Here is a 19,722-nt window from a genome sequence, read left to right as displayed (position 1 = left end):
TCATGTGGTAAGAGTGTGTAGGCAGTTCCTAGATAATTAAGGTATTGATGCCATTGACTGGCCCTCTCATTCCCATGATTTAAATCCAACTGAGCACCTTTGGGATGTTCTGTATCAGTGTATCCAATGTTGCCAAGTACAGCCACCTACTGTCCAGTTGAGTTGCTGTGATAAAATTCAGGCAAGTAAATTCAGTAGATCAGCCTGTGACTTCAACTTTTTACTTTGATTTTTGGTGAGATTTTGAATCTAGCCCTCAGTGGGTTGATAATTTTGGTTTCCACTGACTGTTGTTACATCATTTGTTCTCAACAAATCACATAATGTACATCAGTAAAGATGATAATTCCTTCATCAAGATTTGATATGTGATTTAAGTATTCCAATTTCTTTTTTTTGAGCATTGTATTTGTAACTCACACAAGACAATCTACAAATGAGTACCATGATCCACAAATACTTCACTGTTCTCAAACATGTCTCTTTATATTTGTGTTGTGTAAAGTCATATTCACAAAAATACAGTGTGAACTGCAAATTAGAATAGCTTACTCTGTAAACACATACTTTAATTTCACCTAAAAATGTTACAGGTTTACAAATGTAAACAGTTTCACCACAGCAAATACATGTTAAGTCATATTTAGGCATTTGCGGATCAATTTTTTTCACCTGAAGTGGTTTTGCACATTTGTCGATGACTTCCTGTCAGTTTGTGGACCATGTGACATCTGTGACTCAACCCTTAGAACTAAACCACAACTTGCTATAAAACACAGCTACTATACAGTAATCCAAAATAGCAAAACAGCATACTAACCACACTCATCCATGTCTCCCAACAAACCAGATACCAGAGCAAAAACAGACCACAGCAGAGCACACAGCCAAAGCCAGCACATAACTAAAGCACAAACAACCTTACCAACAAAGCAGCCTGGGGGGTATGCCATCAACGCCGCTAAAGAAATCTGCGCTTAATTGAAAAAGCCCTGTTTGACTGAACGTCAACTTCCACTTAAGACTGAAGCCGTTCTATTAACACAATTCAGCCTTGTCTAATCAGAGTTAACTGTAGCCAGGCTGGAATAAGCTTCACTTGAGCATGCACACGGAGTAGACAAGCAGCCAGAACAGTCAATTGTCAACAAGAAAACAAGAGCTGTGTTCTTCTTTCAAAACAGCGCTGATGGAGCTCCATGACGAAAATTAAACAGTAATTACAGAGAGTGGCAATACTTGACAAGGTGAGAGGGCTGGCCTGGGAAAAAAAAATGCTAACAGACTAAATTTATATGTTATAGCCCACTTGTTTTTTTGTCATTTTTATTGATGATACATTAACAGACAGTTGTGTGTTAAAATGATGGTGTAGGTGTGAGGGAAATTCTCCGCTCTGAAGAAGTGTCTAATTCCCACATTCCCTCCTCTTTATACTTAGGGTCAACACAACATAATGGGAATTACATCAAAGTTTCAGAAAACGAAACATTTCATATAAAACAGTCAATTTGAAGTCAGAAGTCAAAATTGTATCATTTGTCTATGATCAAGTCACCATCATCAAACCCTAAAAGTTTCCAGTCAACCTGCTGACTTTATAGTCTTATGTTTCTGATCAACTGTCCTTTTATAGAAGTTCTGACACTGTCGTCTCTTGGGGTCTCTGGACTCTGCATTGGTGACATGCCAGTGCCACTTCACCCCTGTGTCTTCTTGCACCCTCGATGTTATCAGTTCATTTCCAAGCATCTTTGATGGATCCGCTGTAAATATGTGAACATGTTTTAAGTCCAGTTCTTGCCAGGCTTGAACTCTGTCGAGATGCCTGTCACCTTGCTGCTCAGCTGCAGACCCTGGTAATCACAGCTGTGGTTAGTCTTTGTTTCCGGGTCAGATGGAGAGCAGAAAAGTCAGGGTACAACGATGCCTCTTCCCCCTCCCTTTCAGTCTTTTTTAAGTTGCTCAGCATCAGGGCCATGTGCGTCTTGAGAAAGAGGGGCTGCAGCAGTGGAGACAGCATATGGAGGAGGTAGATCCCTATCTCTTGCCCTACGTTTCTGTTTTTCCTTCCTTTCACACTTACTCTTGTTTTTCATTTCTTGCTTTAACATCAAGCCTGCCAAGGATTTAGCCTCCCTCACTTCAGCTTTCCTTAGCCAACTTTCTTTCCCTGTTCATTTTATTCTAACAATACTCTGTACCTTCCTAACCAATCTGTTCTCAATGTACCCATTACCCCCCTGGGTAATATGGTACCAAAGTGGAACATCCTCAACAACATTTTTCCCCATTTATCTACCATTTATTTAGCAGGACCTGAGAGTGGGTCAGGTAAAGGTTTCAAATTTCCCTGCTTTGTTCCCCATGTTTGAACTGTCTACAATACCACAAAGAATTTATATGCCAACGAGCTCCACTCTCACAAAGGGAATACCATGGAGCTGGGCCTACACACACTCATGAGTTTAGTTTCACTACCGCTTTTCTGGAATTACATGAAAACTCGTTTCCAACACCACACTCAAAAGATTCACATGGAAACAGGTGCCTTACTACAAAATAACAACAGAGAAAATGACTGATAACACCGTACTCACTTCTTAAAAGTAGATGGAGCGTCCGCCACCCATGCCTGACTTCAGGCGGGATCCTGTCCTCCGTTTGCCGAGCGAAGCTTTCCCTGAGCCTTCTAGAGACTCCTGCTGGCAGTTTAACCCTCAGTCAAGGCTCAGGCGTCAATCAGTGGAACGTCCAACCCATCCTTGTCGCCAAATGTGAGAGAGAGTCAATGTTAGATGTCAGAGTCTGTACAGCTCTGTACTGCTGTAGTAGCACACAGGGGAGTTGCCAGCATCCGCCAGGCGCATACACACAGCAGACAGTTCAATAGTGTGTGATGGTAACGAGAGGGGGCAGGCAGAGAGCAATGTCAGAAGCGCTGAGATTCCAACACCAGGAGTACCCACTGAGAAAGCAGCCTCTGTGATGTGAAGCCAGCTGTGGACAGAGGAGAACTTGACAGCAGCGATGAAACATGGAATCAACAGCGCACACTCAAAGGCAAGGTGTACTGCCACACAACAAAGTAATCCACACCTCAGAAGATCACAGGTCTCTGGTCTCGTTCTTTCCAGAAAGCTGCAGGAAACAGGCAACAGGAACCGGGGGGGCAGAAGCAGAGCTTGTGGTCGAAGATGGAAGGCAGAGTGGTTTACTGGGGTCAGATGAAGCAGGTGAGTCAGGGACAGGCAGGGTTGATACCGAGGAAGCAGCCTGAAAACAAACGCTAGAAAGTCTTGCATAAGGTGAAGAACAATCTGGCAAGGAGTGTCTGTGAAGTGGGCGTCTTTATAGTGACAGGGGATAATGATGCCAATCTTCCACTTGAACCAGCGAGACTTATCAAAATAAGCCAGGCTTTCTCTTTATCTGCCTCGATGGAATACTCCTCAGGAAATGGCCAAATGAAGAAATAAACAAAAACATGAACTGACACAGAAGCATGACAACACCACCCAAGTGGTAATACAGTCGTTTTTGGCTCCAGAAGCTGTCTTAAACCTACCTGTTTTACAGTGCTAGGATAGAGAAAAGGACAATTAAAATGATGTACCTTATATCAAAGCAGGCGCTCAGGAGGTATCAGTCTCACGTGACTGAATGGAAATGATAAATGATTTACAGAGGACCTATAGTGCTTTTTTTTTTTTTTTTGTAATATTGGGGTCCAGTAGAATACATTTATGTGCTTTAATGTTCAAAAAACACATTATTTTTCTTATACTTCTCATTTCTGCAGCACCTCTGTCTGAAACATTCTGTTTGGGCTTATGTCCAGCCTCCCCAGCAGCCCAGTCTGCTGTGATTAGTCAGCTCACTCAGTCTGTTGTGATTGGTGCAAAGCTTAAAGCGTGTATTGGAAATATCAGTGTGTGGATCAGTGTGGATAAATGAAATTAACAGTTTATTTCGATTGGTAATGTGTTATATGACATTGCAAATGTAATAATATTACCCCCAACACAGGTTACAGCCACACAGTCTGTTTATATTTGCAAGTTTAATTGACAAAAACAGAAATAAAAGTTATATGAATACAATATTATATATATATACAATGATCATGTTACAAATGAACACGTGTTACAAATGAGCTTTGGCGTTCCTTACAGACCAGAACTAGCATGCATGACATGTGAAAACTATGCTAACTGAAGAAGAACAGATACATGCAAACTACAGTGTGGGTTTTAGCTCCACAACATACAAACAAAAATTTATATTTGAAAAATATCCCTGGATCATAATTTTTACTTAGTTTGTGCCAAACTGGTTTTCCAGCTGCTGTTTCTTCAGAGTGGACGAATCCTGTTGATACTGACAACTGACATTTATGCAGCAAAAGAAAACACCTGTGGAACAATTGTAACACGTTACATTTAAGGCGACTTGTCCTTAGTGTCCCAATTACTTGAGCGTCTTGTCAAACTCTATGAGTTCTATTTATTACATTGAGTGAATCCATTTATTACAAACACTAATATATTTACACAAATCAATACATAAATGTTTTTTTAAGAATATTGCAATGTGAGCAGCCTTTGTTCCATATGTTCATTTAAATGATTAAAGCACAGATTGAGCGGTTGTTTATCCAGATTTGACTATGTGTGAACCTTCATCCTAGGCCCTGTCTCAGAAAGCGGGTTTAGTGAAAACTCTGAGTAAGTTAACCCTGAGATGAGGGAAATTCTGGGTTTTCCATCTAGTAAGAGAGGTAACTTAAACTCTGGGTTAGTTATTTTGGTAACTGACTTTGTAAACCTAATTTGCACACTGGCAGGTTTCCACCAACAAACCCTGAGTTTCTCTCTGTCTCCTCCCTCTGACAGAGCCAGACATGCTGTTTCATTTCCTCATTGATTCAGTCCATTTCAAAGCGTGTATCGAAGCGCAGTAATTAGCAGAAGTTTACTGTCAGAATCAAAATCCTATTTGGATAATAGTTTGTTACTCAGGGCTATCTTAAGTTACTGCTTTTATACACAATTGCTTCTTCAAACAGTGGTTTTCAACCTCACAATAAAATATCACACAGCATCAAGTCAGCCTTAATCTCGATACACAGATATCTGCATATGTATTGCCGTCAGACAATAGAGGATGGGTTCCGAAACTGAGTCACTTCAGCTCAGAATCAAACCCCTGTATATCTGTCTTTTTGCGAGTAGAAGTTATTTTCTTTTATTTTTCTTTTTTTTTCTTTGGATCAATGTTTACAGTCCACACATACATGCATTAAAACCTTTATGTCCACTGGATTAAAATAGCGGCTCTGCCTTTTATTTACCTATTGCTATGGTGAACTGTAGTATCGGAGCGCCACTGATGATGGTTTTTTTCATTCAACACTCACAAACTTAACTCAGAGTGAACATACTGAGAGTTGACTAAACTGACTCTGATCAGCTATTCTGGAACCAAAAGCACAAGTTTTCCATCTCAGTGTTCATCAACTCAGAGTTCAGGGTTAGATTCCGAGTTTGTTTAGCATGCTTTCTCAAACAGGCCCCTAGTCACAGAACAAGCCAACTAACTGACGAAACAACTGAATGCAAAATAGCCAGCATTATTAAACTATTGGCAGAGCAGGGCTTGGTGCCAGAGGACTCATTTTAAAGCAAGCTCACACTCCATAAATGACTTAAACCACTAACGTTACTCTTTCTACAGCATGTGCACCTATGAGAATCTCAGTGCCCTTTGCACCAAGCTGGTTCCATATCACCAAGACATGCCATCTGCTAAATTTCACTTCACAAAACCATACTTATCACAATCAGTACATTTCAGGCTTTAGCTGTTAGCAGTGCTGTGTGCCACTGAGTGTACATTGGTCACATAATATTGATTTCTAAGCAAACTGTGTCTGATATTTTGATTATTTCTAATTTGCGGTCAACAGTCCCTATCTGCATTTTTAGTACTACACTACATGATTATCATCAGCACCAGACAGCTGGCAACATGGCTAACCAAACCGCTAGACCTCTCTGTACAGTAAAACTACATCTCACAGATAAAATTTTGCTCTAGATCACAGTTCTCATCGTTCCAGGCGCCTGTTCCTGTTGCACGGTGCCAGAATTCCACGCAGTCTTGGTTCCTCCCATCATAGCTGTTAGGTTGGCCTTTATCCCAGAACCTGCAGGACAAGAGGACACATCCCAAACAAGCATGAATACTTTTCTACCCTTGGGTGAATAGAATCAATGTTCTGACAGGTTCTCAAGGCCCTGACACACCAATGCTGGGCCACAGGTGAGTGTACATGGCCCTCGTAGCTGCTGCGTGTCCCCAATCGTTGACACTCATCAGTGCTAGTCAGCTCTTGTTCCACAGTTTCAGTAACAGTGACAGAATGATAGAGTGATCCAGTGAACCAGTGACGGAGCCAATTGGTGAATGAAATAATTCTGCTGGTGGTTCAGCTCAGCACACAAGAGGAGAAACAGACGTGAGGAAAGTAAACAAAGAGCTAAAGTCCAGAGGGAATGAGACCAAAACAAACTTGTAACATTAGGTCAGATTATTTTCTTATTTATATGTATATGTATATATATATATATATATATATATATATATGTATAGTCATTGAGCTCTTCAGCAGAAACATTTCCCGATGGTTTGTTTTATTGTTCACTTGCACACGGTGAATATGCTCTGTTCTTTCAACATTGGATTGTGTTGTTAATGTGCTAACTAGCTAACTAGTGTCAAGATGGTCTTCCGTTTCCCTTTTAGTATGACGATTGTAGACTGTAGTTATTTCCTCTCATGCAGGTGCAGAACATAAGTGCTGGTTGGCCAGTGGCTGAAGAATTTGCGGCGTGGTTACGTGTAACTTTTTGGCTGAGACTAAGCAACGTGAGGCAGTGCAGCAGGGCTTTTGTTGCCACTAGTTTAATGACGACAGTTTGATGTGTCTGGGCCTTAAGAGATATGAGTTCAGTTTCTCACGCTGTGGTCAGTGTTGTCCCATCTACCCATTTCCACTGCCCTTCTATTCCTTCATCAGTCAGTCCAATCCAGACTTCTTTGTCAGTTGAATACAAGCCGTTGATGAATAGCTGTGAGGGAAGAGATATAAAATATAAAGTCATCACAGAGATACACACATTTATTGCTGGGGTTTAGTGGAACAAATATCTTAAAGCTGCACTAATCACTATTTTTATGAAGGAAATTATCAGTGTAGTTCAAAGCATGCTGGTAAACAAAGTGAAGATATCTCCCTCAGGAGTTGGTGAGACCAAAAAACAGAGCTAAAAAAGAGTGAGTATTGGACCTACATGGTTTGCTGTGTATAAATTGTTCCCAGACATATACCATATAAGCTTATAAGGTTATGTCAATGTTGTGCTTACAACTTATTCCACAAATCCCAAAAACCAATAAGCTTAAAAAATCAATTCATGCAGCTTTAGTGTTAGTTCCAGTAGTGTGCCTTAAGTTTTTTTTTCTCCATCAGTTTAAAGGGTGAATAAAACTACTTCTATTGTTTAAAATATGTTGATCCACTACCAGTTGGCTGGACGGCACCTGTTGCGACAGTATGATAGGTAATCAGGCAGTGTCAGGTCATAGCACAGTCAGATGGCACCTGTTGCAGCGGTAGGTGTCAGTTTGAAACGCTGGCAGTAACGCTGTAATATAAGGAGCAGTGAAGTCCCTTTAGGGCAGGTGGGAGGGGTGATCGATGGGTCTAGCCAACCTCAGACTTTCACCTGGCAGCCCAGTGTTCGCTTCACATATGAATGAAGAGCCAAACCATGGTATTTATTTCTGAACCTAACTACATGCTTTTGGTGACGTCCCAGCGTTGGTTGCAGGTTCCTGGAATGTCAACAGCAGACACAGCCAGATACCTGGCACAGTATGCGTAGACGTTAAAGTCCACTGACAAAGCGGTGATGTGTGATAACTTGGGATGAGAACATGTTGTTATTCCATGTGAAAATATCAATTAGTGCAGCTTTAATTAAGTAAAATGCCCCCAAGAAGCTAATTCATTGTGCTTTTATGACCATTTCTATGGTGACACTTGCACATACATTCATGCAGATATAGGCAAATGCACGCAGATAAACCAACCATTTCATCTTGGCTTTTTATGATCGCCAGGTCTGCACCATTGCTTTGACAGTAGCTCCTGCCCTGACTCCAGCTTTTCTTGCTAACAGAAGTGAAGTAGCAGCTCTGCTCAAACCTCTTCCAGCCGGTGGGGCACTTCCGAGCTGAAAATGCAAAATATTTTTTGATCAATAAGTTTACAAGCATTGAGTTGTTTTTAAGTAGCGGTTTTCTAAGGGAAAAGACATTTGGAGTTTGCATTTGTTTATCATGAAATGGCATAGCTACCAGATCTCTCAGCTTTTTCCAGCATCATTTTGACAAGAAAGCCAAATGCATTTTGCAATATGAATAATGATGAATATGTACCTTTTTTTTCAGCTTACCTGGAACCAGTCCCTTCAGTCTCTCAATCTCCGCCTTCAGCTGATCTCTCTCAGTAGTCAGGTTGTAATTGTTCACCTTCAGCAGGTCTCTATCCACAGTTGCATTTTTGCAATCGCTTTCAAGCTCTTCTTTTTCCTGAACCAAGGATGCATACGTAGCCCGCAACTTATCTGTCTCCTTTACAAGTAGGTCATAAGTGGCCTGCAGAGTTTCTTTTGATATTGTCAGGTTTTGGTGACTGCTAGCAAGCTTGTCTTTCTCGCTGGTGGAGAAGTTGTATCTGTCCTGCAAATGCTCGACACGCTTTATCAAGTCATTGTAACTCAGCTGCAGTTGGTCTTTTGATCTGCTTACATTATTGAATTTGTTCTGTAAATTGTCCCTCTCTTTGGTCACCGTCTCAAAACTGGCCTGTACCTCATTTTTGCGCTTTAGCACTAAATCGTATTGTTTTTGTAATGAGGCTTTGGCTGTCGACAAGGCAGTGAAACTACTCTGTAACTGGTCTTTACTGGCTTTTAGCTGTTCTTTCTCTTTGGTGATAGCAGCGTTACTGGCCTGCAACTGACTTTGGCTAGATTTCAGTTGTTGCTGTTCTTGGGTCAGTATATTGTTGTTGGTCTGTAATTGGTCTCGTCTTTTAGATAAGTAATCGTTTGTTTTCTGTAACTGATTGCGGGAGGTCTCAAGCTCTTTTTTAAGCTTTTTTTCTGTCTTCAGATCGTCCTGTAGTTTCTCTTTCTCATTAGTCATGGCTTTAAGGTTGTTCTGATGGTCTTGTCCGACTTTCTGGTCTGTGGCAGATGAGATATATCACAGTATGACATCAGTGATATCAGGCAACTTTCTCTAATGTGCATATTTGAGAGAAAAAGAAAAGAGGTTGACTCACAGTGGACACTCTGACCTATGACCACGGCCAACAGGAGCACACACAGCAGCCCAAGACCAACAGTAGCAGCTCTGAAGGGGCTGTTCCTCAGTGCATATACTGGATAACAACAAGAGTAGAAACAGAAATTTAAAACGTAAAAAGCGTTCTGAGGAACTTGTGGCTCATTGGCTCTATCTGTATTACAAAATTGAGTGAAGTTGCTAAATATTATACAAAACATTAATTTCAAGCAAAAGTGCTGACTAATTATTTATTTTAGAAAAACACAATTTATTATTATTTTGAAAACAGCATATTCCATATACCAACATAAATCACATGTATAATGCTTTTATGTATCATAAACCAGTGGACATATCAACCCTATAAAAGTGACGGCTGTGTTTTTAAATTTGGGTAGGGTGACATGCATAAAATCTAAATAGATTTATATTTAAATGATAAATTTAAAGTCCAATTGAGAAAATGGATATGGGTTCAAAAATGTCCTGAGAGTCAAATCTGAAAAATCCTCTTAACAATTTGAAAATCCTGGGTGCCAGTAGCGTAGTGGATTGTGCGCTCCATGTACAGAGGCGATGCCTCGCTGCAGCGATTGCGAGTCTGACTCCTTTGCTGCATGTCATCCCCCCACTCTCTCTCACCCTATTTCACACACTGTCCTGTCCATTAAAAGCAAAATGCCCTACAAAATAATCTTTAAACAATTTGAAAATCCTAAATTGCTATGATCAATCCTGTTCAGTGATTTGCAATATTTCCCACATATAGGCTATGTAATATACTGTATGCCACAACATAGACATTATGGCAAATTCACTAGTGGTTGACAGTTTTCAGCATTGTCTCATGGTGTATATTGGCATGTACAAGTAGCTTCAGCTTAGGCTTGCTTCTTTTGTCTGTGTCCTTTTCCACCTTATTCACTATGTCCTTCTAAAATGTCCCGTTTCAATAGTTATAGGATTGGATTCAAGTACACTGTAAACCCCAATCCATCTGTGAAAATTTTAATGTTAAGTCTACACAAATGCCCTGTACCTTTTAACTTGCACTGTGTACAGTTGTAGCTTATGCCATTTTCATTGTACTGGTACTGGTTCATTGTACACTTCATTTGTGTTTTGATGAAGGATGGGTCCCGGAACCTGGTACTAAATTATCAAAGACCGTAGTATTGATAAACGCCAATGGTATCGGTTCTTTTGTGCTGGTGTTGAACTCCTCCACATACACACATCCGCACACACACGCCTACATGACATGGTCAACCGGTGAACAGCCGAGCGGCCCCGGTGGAAACAAAGTGAGGATTACTCAAAAATTACTTCAGTTGACGGCAGCTACATTCGTTACTGTAAGTGACATTAAACCTTGGAGAGTAAGAAGCTAACAATATCGATACATGTGTTCAGCAGCATGAACATGTAAACATGTAGACAGCGATATTCAATATGCTCCTTCCACAGTCTCTCATCCACCGACACTAACGTTATGTCTTACACAAGGACACAGCACGCTAGTTCGGCTGATAGCCAGTTGTTACTAATAAGCTCAAATGACAGCTGTCTGTTTGTAGACTAACTTACTTTGACACTTACAAAATACTTTTAAACTTAGCTGCTGGCTGAGACAAGCAGCTCCAACTCTCTACACCAGCATGTAACTAGCCAAGCTGGAGGAGCCAAATACAGGGCACATGCCGAATCATCTACGTCATCACGCTAATTTGAATACATTTTCTGGAACTTTGAGGTGCGGTTGAAACGCAAACCATACAGATTACCAGGAATTCTTTTACCCAGGTAAATAAATTCCTGGTAATAAAGTTCCTGGAAATGTTGGTGGAAAAGGGGCTTATGTCTATTTTTGTGTATGGACATTGGGGTAGGGCTGAGCAATATGGCTTCAAAATAATATTGTGTATATTGTGATATTTTGATATACCCTCCAAAGAAATGTAGACAACTTAAAATATTATAGAAATTAATAAATGAGTTAAAGTTACAATAAAGTTAAATAAAGCAACTACTGTCATAATAAATCTAAACAGAGTACTGTTATAATAAACTTTAATGAAGAATTGTTCTAATTAATTAAATCAAAGCAAAACACTGGTGCTTTTATATTGAAGCACCTGGATTCAGGCATAAAGTGTTGTTGTTTTTGCTGTGAACTTGAAGCTTCCAGTCAACAGTGAAATGTTAGCAGTTAGCACAAAGTTAAACTGTTGCTGCTGCACCTTAAAATGGGAGGATTTATTCACTGTGGGCTGGAAAACAATCTAACAGCTTGCCAGTTGTTATATTAACAGTATTTGCAAGTTGCACTGGTGCTCCATGGTCACAAAATATGACTAAATAGTCACAGTCTAGAGCCCTGCTGGTGCAAAAACACACGCTCCCTCTGCTGATGCTTTTGTCAATCTCATTAAATTAAACTGTTACTGCGGCACCATTAAATGTGATGACATGTAAACATGTAGACAACGATATTCAATATGCTCCTTCCACAGTCTCTCATCCACCATCACTAACGTTATGTCTTACACTAGGACAGCACGCTAGTTCAGCTGATAGCCAATTGTTACTAATAAGCTCAAATGACAGCTGTCTGTATGTAGACTAACTTAGTTTGACACTTACCTTAAAATACTTTTAAACTTAGCTGCTGGCTGAGACAAACAGCCCCTACTCCCTCTACCACCCTCTATCATCTATGTCATCAGCCTGATTTGAATACATTTGGCGGAACTCTGGGGTGCAGTGGAACCGCAAACCAAACAGATTACCAGGAATTCTTTTACCCAGGTAAATACTTTCCTGGTAATAAAAGTTCCTGGAAATGTTGGTGGAAAAAGGGCTTTTGTGAGTCTTCGTGTGTGTGTGTGTGTGTGTGTGTGTGTGTGTGTGTGTGTGTGTGTCTGTCTGTCTGTCTGTCTGTCTGTCTGTCTGTCTGTCAGTCAGAGGGAGAGAGCAAGAAAACCAAAACACTGAAGCAAGTCTCTTGTCTGAATTAAACCAGTAAAGTTGTGGGCTATGAAACTAAATCAGTGAACAAAATATTATTACTTTCTGTGGAGCTGAGGGGAACTTTATATTGTCTCGTGTTTTATATTGTTTATGTTGTCACATCGCTCAGCCCTATTTGGAAAGAAGTTATTATTTTATTACCTGAATACCGGAGCTTGCTGCCATCGTCTAAAAGTTGCTTATAGCCAACTTTACTGTTGTCTATGTCCATGTTGGTCATTGTAGAGGCCTGGTACTCGACAGACATCTTTACATCTGCTTCATGAGCCGGATCCCTACCAGCAAAAAAATAAATAAATAAAAAAAGAAAGAAAAAGCTGCTGCTTTTTCCTTTTTTCCAATTATGTTACAAGAAAATTTGTCTTAACTAGGATTAAAAGTGTTTTTGTATGTAGGACTGGATAATGATCAGCATGAATGTAAGATATAAACAAAGTAAGACTTACCTCTGCTTGTAAAGATGACAACACGGTCAAAGTAATATGTAAATCTCTTAAAGTAAAACCTAATCTATTTACTTTCTGTAACTTCAATCCACAAAAGAAGTATGCAAATGCTTGGATATGTACCAAACACTTTACATCCTTGTGCGGTTTTCTTTATACTTGTGGCCGGAGGGGCAGGAATTGGGGGTTGGTCAGCAGGCGGAGCTAGAGCCTCCTGCCTCTCTAAATGCTAATGAATTAGTCTGAGAAATCGGATTAAGGTTGAACCTAACAGACTAGGTTGATAATAAACTCAGGACACTTGGCTATCCAAAATCAATTTCAACACCAGTGGCGCATCATAAACACAATTTAAATCAGACACGGTGAACTCATATGTGAACTCAGCTTGGGCTTCTGGTTGAAACAAACAACTGCCACCTCCAAAGTCACAAGGCATGAAGAGCACTGCTGGAGATTGTGGAAAATATAGCACTTACAGTTTGTGTGATCTACATGGAAAAACAGCATCTATTTGACAATTGCACAACATGAACCACTTGTTGCATTGAACGGAAGAACAGATTTCACAAAATGCAAAGATGCTGAATGTGCAGTTTTCTTGTCAGCATTCTGTGAAACAGTCTGTGTCAGGCCGATTACTCAAGTCTTGTTCCAACATGTGTTTTCAGCAAAACATTGTGCACTGGGCTAGTAAATTCATTTTATGTAGACTCTATTTAACCTTATTGTGATAATAATGAAAACAACATGAAGACTTTTATAACATCTAATGGTTAGAGTGGCCATTTGGTATCATTTTCATATTTTTGAATAATGAAATAAATCAATACATAAAACTTTTGATGCTTCCACCCAGGCCAGCCATCAGGGGGGATCAAAGGGCACAGATGACCCCAGCCCAAGGTCAAGGGGGGGCCAAGAATTGGCTCAAGTACAACAATTTACTTTCTGACTTATATCACTGATAATGTACATTATATGTATTTACATACCATACCATACCATACCAATTTATTTATATAGCACATTTAAAACAGCAGAGCTGAGACCAAAGTGCTTTACAAGTAAAAGAAAATACAGGTAACAACTCACAATCACAACTCATAAATAAAAAACATACACAGCATCACATGAAGAACACCAATCACTCAGGCTGTGCTTGAAAAAGCCAAAGAATAAAAATGTGTCTTGGGGCGTAATATAAACACCTGCAGAGTGGCTGCCTAACATGCAGAGGCATATCGTTCCAAAACTTTGGAGCTGCCATTGCAATAAATAAATATATTTTTATCATTGAAACAAATTTAGATATGCCATCTGATTCTCCCAACCTTGCAGGTGTTGTGAAATGGTTCAGTCCATCTGACAGAGGGAGTCAGGTGTGTGATGCGCAGAAATCACAACGGTGTTAAAAGTAAACATGTGAGGCAGACTGAAGACTGAAGTCAGAATGCATTGCCAAAAATCAGGGACCACTAAAAGAAAAGTCAGGGTACAGAGAGAACAAGACAATTAAAGGAACAGAGAGGCAATAGACTTTTATTTTTTTTATTTTTTTTTTTTAAAAAGCGAAGAAACAGCAGGTATGACAGGAAGAGCTGATGCTGAGAGGTGGGGCAGACCAATGTTGGCAAATAAAACCTGCTGCATCTAATTCAGTTTTAAAGCTGCTATCTTTGAACAAATCTCTCTGTGAAATCAGTCAGAATAGATGAGGAGGATTATCAAAGAAAAATAGCCAAAATTTCAAAATTGACCAGTGCATGAAAAAACTATGTTTTCACCTAGGGTGTTTCACTGTGAATTAATAAAAGTAATTAGAGAAAAATAAGAAATTTCTCCAGCAAATTCAATAAATATGCACAGACCATGGAATTGTTTTTGCTCACATGAAAATATTTTTGAATCACTATCACAATATTTCAGGCAATGTTTTAATATGGAAATTACATAGTGCCAAAATAGTTATGGGGTACATCTATGCTTTTACTCCTGATTTAACAGTCCAGGGAAAACAGTACTGTCAGGAACATAATGTGGGCCTGTAGCCTGCATGTTAAGGTGTACGTTATAAAGTATGAAAAGCAGGGAATAAAATTTTATATTCCCTCCAGATTTTGTGGGCTGCTTTTGAGATTGCTGCAGCCTGAAATGCCTGATTTCACGGCAGCTCCTCTAAAAAACTGCAATGCATGTTGCATGTTATATAGATGTTTTTTGCAATGAAATTGCAGGAGCAAGTGAAAATTGCAAAAAATAGTTGTGATTCTGTCTGAGAATTGTAGCCTATTACTATGAACATTCAGTGTTTCCCACAGAATTTGAATCTATTTAGGATGGTAGGGAAGTAGTGGGGTGGGGGGCATCAACAGCTGATTGCCGCCTGAACAAAACTGCAAGGTGATGCAGAGTTACACACGCTGACATGCGACATCAGGACTGTTGTAGTGATCCACACTCTCACAACTATTTTTGTTTTAGTTTTTAGTTTTAGTTTTTTGCTTATCGTGTTTCTGTATTTAGTTGCAGGTAAAAGCTCTCCCAATGGACAAGACATTTAAACTAAATTTAGCTGAACTGAAAGGTCAAATGGTAAACATGGCAGCACGGTGGTGCAGTAGTTAGCATTGTCGCCTAACAGCAAGAGGGTTCCTGGTTCAAACCCAGGGTGGGGGAGCCCCTCTGTGCAGAGTTTGCATTTCTCTTGTCAGCATGCAAGTGGGTACTCTGGCTTCCTCCCACAATCCAAAGGTGTCTCTAAATCCCTGTTTCCCATAGGTGTGAATGATAGCATGAATGGTTGTCTGCCTCTATGTGTCAGCCATGCGATAGTCTGGCAACTTGTCCAGGGTGTACCCCATCCCTTGCCCAGTGTCAGCTGGAATGGGCTACAGCCCCCTCGCCCCCGACCCCCAACAGGATAAGCAGCTAAGAAAAACGAATGAATAAATGATTGGTAAAATGCTAGTTATAGTAACCCATAGGTGTAAGCATGTTAATAGATAGGTAGTGGAGATGTTTAATCTCATATGTATGCTAATGGTCATTTGTGTATTTTCATAAGGACTTGCGTAAGATAGTGATGTACTGTACCATAAAAGACAGAAACCACTGATTGACCCAGCTGCTGAGTAAGTAAACTGAAGAGAAACTAAGAGGAAGTGAGGAATCCGAATAGAGCTGAGACTAACTGCAACACCCTTCAGTTATCTCTGAGGAGCAGTTGTGTTTGTTGATTTAGCTGATATGTGAAAAAAGAGCCTCAGACAATAAAACGAACACACAGAGATGACCACTCTGCAGTGTGCAGAAAGCTTCGTTGTCCACCCAGAGATGAATATTTTGTGCGTCATTTAAATGTAACACTGATCAAATAACGGGATAAAGGCTTAAAACAGAATGCCTGCAGGGCCTTATAAATATGAGCATTAGTCCCTTTTCCACCAACATTTCCAGGAACTTTATTACCAGGAATTTATTTACCTGGGTAAAAGAATTCCTGGTAATCTGTATGGTTTGCGTTTCAACCGCACCTCAAAGTTCCAGAAAATTTATTCAAATTAGCGTGATGACGTAGATGATTCGGAGTGTGCCCTGTATTTGGCTCACCCAGCTTGGCTAGTTACATGCTGGTGTAGAGAGTTGGAGCTGTTTGTCTCAGCCAGCAGCTAAGTTTAAAAGTATTTTAAGATAAGGGTCAAACTAAGTTAGTCTACATACAGACAGCTGTCATTTGAGCTTATTAGTAACAATTGGCTATCAGCCGAACTAGCGTGCTGTGTCCTTGTGTAAGACATAACATTAGTATCGGTGGATGAGAGACTGTGGAAGGAGCATATTGAATATCGCTGTCTACATGTTTACATGTTCATGCTGCTGAACACATGTATTGATAAAGTATTGGCTTCTTACCCACTAAGGGTTAATGTCACTTACAGTAACGAGTGTAGCTGCCGTCAACTGGAGTCATTTTCAAGTTATCTTCACTTTGTTTCCACCACGGCTGCTCGGCTGTTCACTGGTTACCATGTCGCGTCAGTGTATGTGTGGATGTGTGTAGAGGAGATCAACTCACAAAAGAACCGATACCATTAGCGCTGATCAATACTATGGTCTTTAATAATTTAGCTCCAAGGCTAAGTTAGTACCGGGTTTTGGTACCCATGCTTAATCAAAACACAAACGAAGTGGAGCTTGTAGAAATGAAATAAAGTTTGCAGTGGCTGCCCGTACCATGAAGTGCGGAACACTGCGAGTGTGTGCTCCACCGATCAGTGCTCTTCAGCAAACAGCCCTGCCCCTCAAGAATCCCGGGTGATCTGAAAAGTTCCATCGAGGTCTTTTTTTCCATCTCATCTTGGGCTTAAGACTCAAAAAATTTAACAGAAGGCCTTTGTTACTGCACAAACATGAGGTGGAACAGGGGCCTAATGAAAGACCAAGCTACAACCTCTGGGGTTGAAAAATGAAGCAAACATGAAAGTGCCAAAAACTGCAGTTCTTTGAATGTCCACTTGAGGCCAGCTCCAAGAGTGAATCAATCCCCATAGACCCCCATGTTAAAATGCCCAACTTTATAGCAGAAATAAACATGTTTACCACTGTTCAGTCTCTATTGCTTATTTCAACATTCACGCCAACTGTACTGGGGCTGAATTTCTATATAACTCACCTGTTTACATTTTAGACTTAAAGTTACGGTTAGTTAGAGATAAGCTGTCTGCCGACATTGTCCTCGGCTTCTCAGTCAGATCCATCCCTTGCTCCTCCACAGTACCAGCCTCCTACCCAAATATGGTCACTACTGGCTCCAAAAAACCAAGATGGTGACAGTTGAAATGCTGTACTGGTGGTTTCAAAACAGGAGTCCACAAACCAATGTGACGTCACCATCATTACATCCATTATTTGTACAGTCTGTGTGATACACACTATTGAGTTGCTTTATGAAAAATCAGTTATTTTTGGAGCTTGGTCAGAATATCTCAGCCTCTGCTGCTTTGTTTTCCTAATTTAAAAGAAAACAAAACTGTCTGCTGTAAATCCCCCAACTTTATAAGTATTGAGATAAACATCTGTTTTGCAAGAGAGACTTGAGTGCAGCAGATAAAAAAAACAACCATAACCACACATAGCAAATGCACATACAGCACAAGAGATTATTAGACACAGCATTATATACATTGCTGAATCCCCTCCCTTAATACATAGATACATTTATAAAGCATATTTATTGAAACATATATGCATATTGTGTCATATTAAGGCATTTAAATGGGATACAAATATATTTAAAATTCAAAACATACTGAAATAAAACACTACACACACACTGGATTTCTGTCAGCATGTAATAAACCCTGATTCACATAAATTTAGAACCAACTGGGTAAGGTGAAAGTTGAGCTGCCACCACCTTTAACTGGTTTGGTCAGGTGTTAGTGACCCGAAAAAACACACACAGCAGTTTCTTCATACACAGGGTCTAGAATGGGCCAAACTTTAACTCATCCCCCTCCAACAAATCCACCCCACCAGCAGCCCTCAACCCCACAGCACACCAAGTCACTTCAAATAAGGAGGCAAACCTTGGCTTTCAAACAAGTGGGCCCACGCATGAGACAACACAGCAGGTAAGCACTCAAAACCCCATGCATTAAATCACACCATTTCACTTTATGTGGACACACTGAGTTTCAGGGCCGGACAGGGACAAAAATTCAGGCCAGGAGTCATACATCCACCCAGGCCACCCAATCCACACATTACATGCTCACACACGTGCACGTGCACAAGGACACACATATGGGCTAAGTAATCACCAAAGCTCATTATTCCAGACTGACAGTCACACAACAACTCTATTAAACACAACTGTAACAGCAACCCTACTCATATTCCTCCAGTCCAGTGCTTTTCTCTTCCCTACCCTCACCAAATGTGCCCCTCAATAATATGAATAGGTATTATGCTGAACTAAACAACATGATTGTATTATTTTGTCTGTAAGTTTATGACATTTGGCCGCCTCCTCCTCAATGGTCCTTTTTTTTTTATCTCTCTCCCATTCAGCTCCACCTTCCTCTTTTTGCGGTCCATTGTAACGGCACTGCTGAGCTGCAGAGCTCCTACTGCACAGTCTGCACACACAGGCACATATACACACCCTCTGTTCTCTGCGCCACCTGACTCTCCACAACCAAGCTGCTTTCAGTTTACAGGCGCGCTGATTTGGGGGAAAGCGAAACAAACTAATCACGTCTTGAATCTACAAAAAAAAAAAACTTTTTGAGCAATCGTTGTGACAAATGCTGACAAGTACCTATCATTTCTGACAGCGGGCAGGCTCTCTGCCAGCCGGCACGGCCACCTGCACTGTGCAGCCTGCGCTGCAGAGCGCGCCTCAAAAAAAAAAACAAAAAAAACAAAACAGACAGGCCAGAGCAGACCACTTGCGGGCCAGGCCACCGGTGAACTCCCCGGTTCTCTCGTGGGCCAGTCCGGGCCTGCTGAGTTTCACTCTAAATGGGGCCATGTGATTAGACTGGGCGGAACTCCTCCTTGCCTACCAGCTAACCCCCTCCCAGCTCCTCCCCCTTTCCCATGAATCCCCTGCTTGGTGGTTTGATTAAAATTCTTAAAAGCTACACTTAACAAAAGAAGACACAGACTAGGATAATAGGGGCACAGTACAAAACATATAACACTAATTTTAACATTTTAAATGTACAGTTCACTTAACTGGCCAGTTGGCCAAGACCCTCCCCTGGGGTCTAGGCTTGTGGCACTGACCTGCCCTGGGTCGTAAGCAGGGAGAGACCGA

General features: G+C 40.6%; 1 protein-coding gene across 2 annotated transcripts; it reads right to left on the bottom strand.

The window, feature by feature from the left end:
* Positions 1-5,301: 5,301 nt before the first annotated feature.
* LOC125886573 (asialoglycoprotein receptor 1-like) lies at positions 5,302-13,050 on the bottom strand. 2 transcript variants are annotated; one of them, XM_049572891.1, is made up of 7 exons: positions 12,897-13,050; positions 12,592-12,725; positions 9,416-9,514; positions 8,523-9,317; positions 8,158-8,300; positions 7,024-7,133; positions 5,302-6,208 (listed from the first exon to the last, which is right to left on the bottom strand). In XM_049572891.1, exons 2-7 carry the CDS (start codon positions 12,695-12,697, stop codon positions 6,070-6,072), a joined length of 1,392 nt encoding a protein of 463 aa, XP_049428848.1. In that variant the 5' UTR covers positions 12,698-12,725; positions 12,897-13,050; the 3' UTR covers positions 5,302-6,069. The 2 variants fall into 2 exon arrangements, with proteins under 2 accessions (XP_049428848.1, XP_049428849.1); XM_049572892.1 differs by lacking the exon at positions 12,592-12,725 and having other exon boundaries at positions 12,897-13,026.
* Between the last annotated feature and the right edge of the window lie 6,672 nt (positions 13,051-19,722).

This window comes from Epinephelus fuscoguttatus, linkage group LG3 (assembly GCF_011397635.1).
Source record: "Epinephelus fuscoguttatus linkage group LG3, E.fuscoguttatus.final_Chr_v1".
Taxonomy (NCBI): domain Eukaryota; kingdom Metazoa; phylum Chordata; class Actinopteri; order Perciformes; family Serranidae; genus Epinephelus; species Epinephelus fuscoguttatus.
Note: the sequence above shows the minus strand (reverse complement) of the source record. Positions and strands in the feature narration are given on the sequence as shown.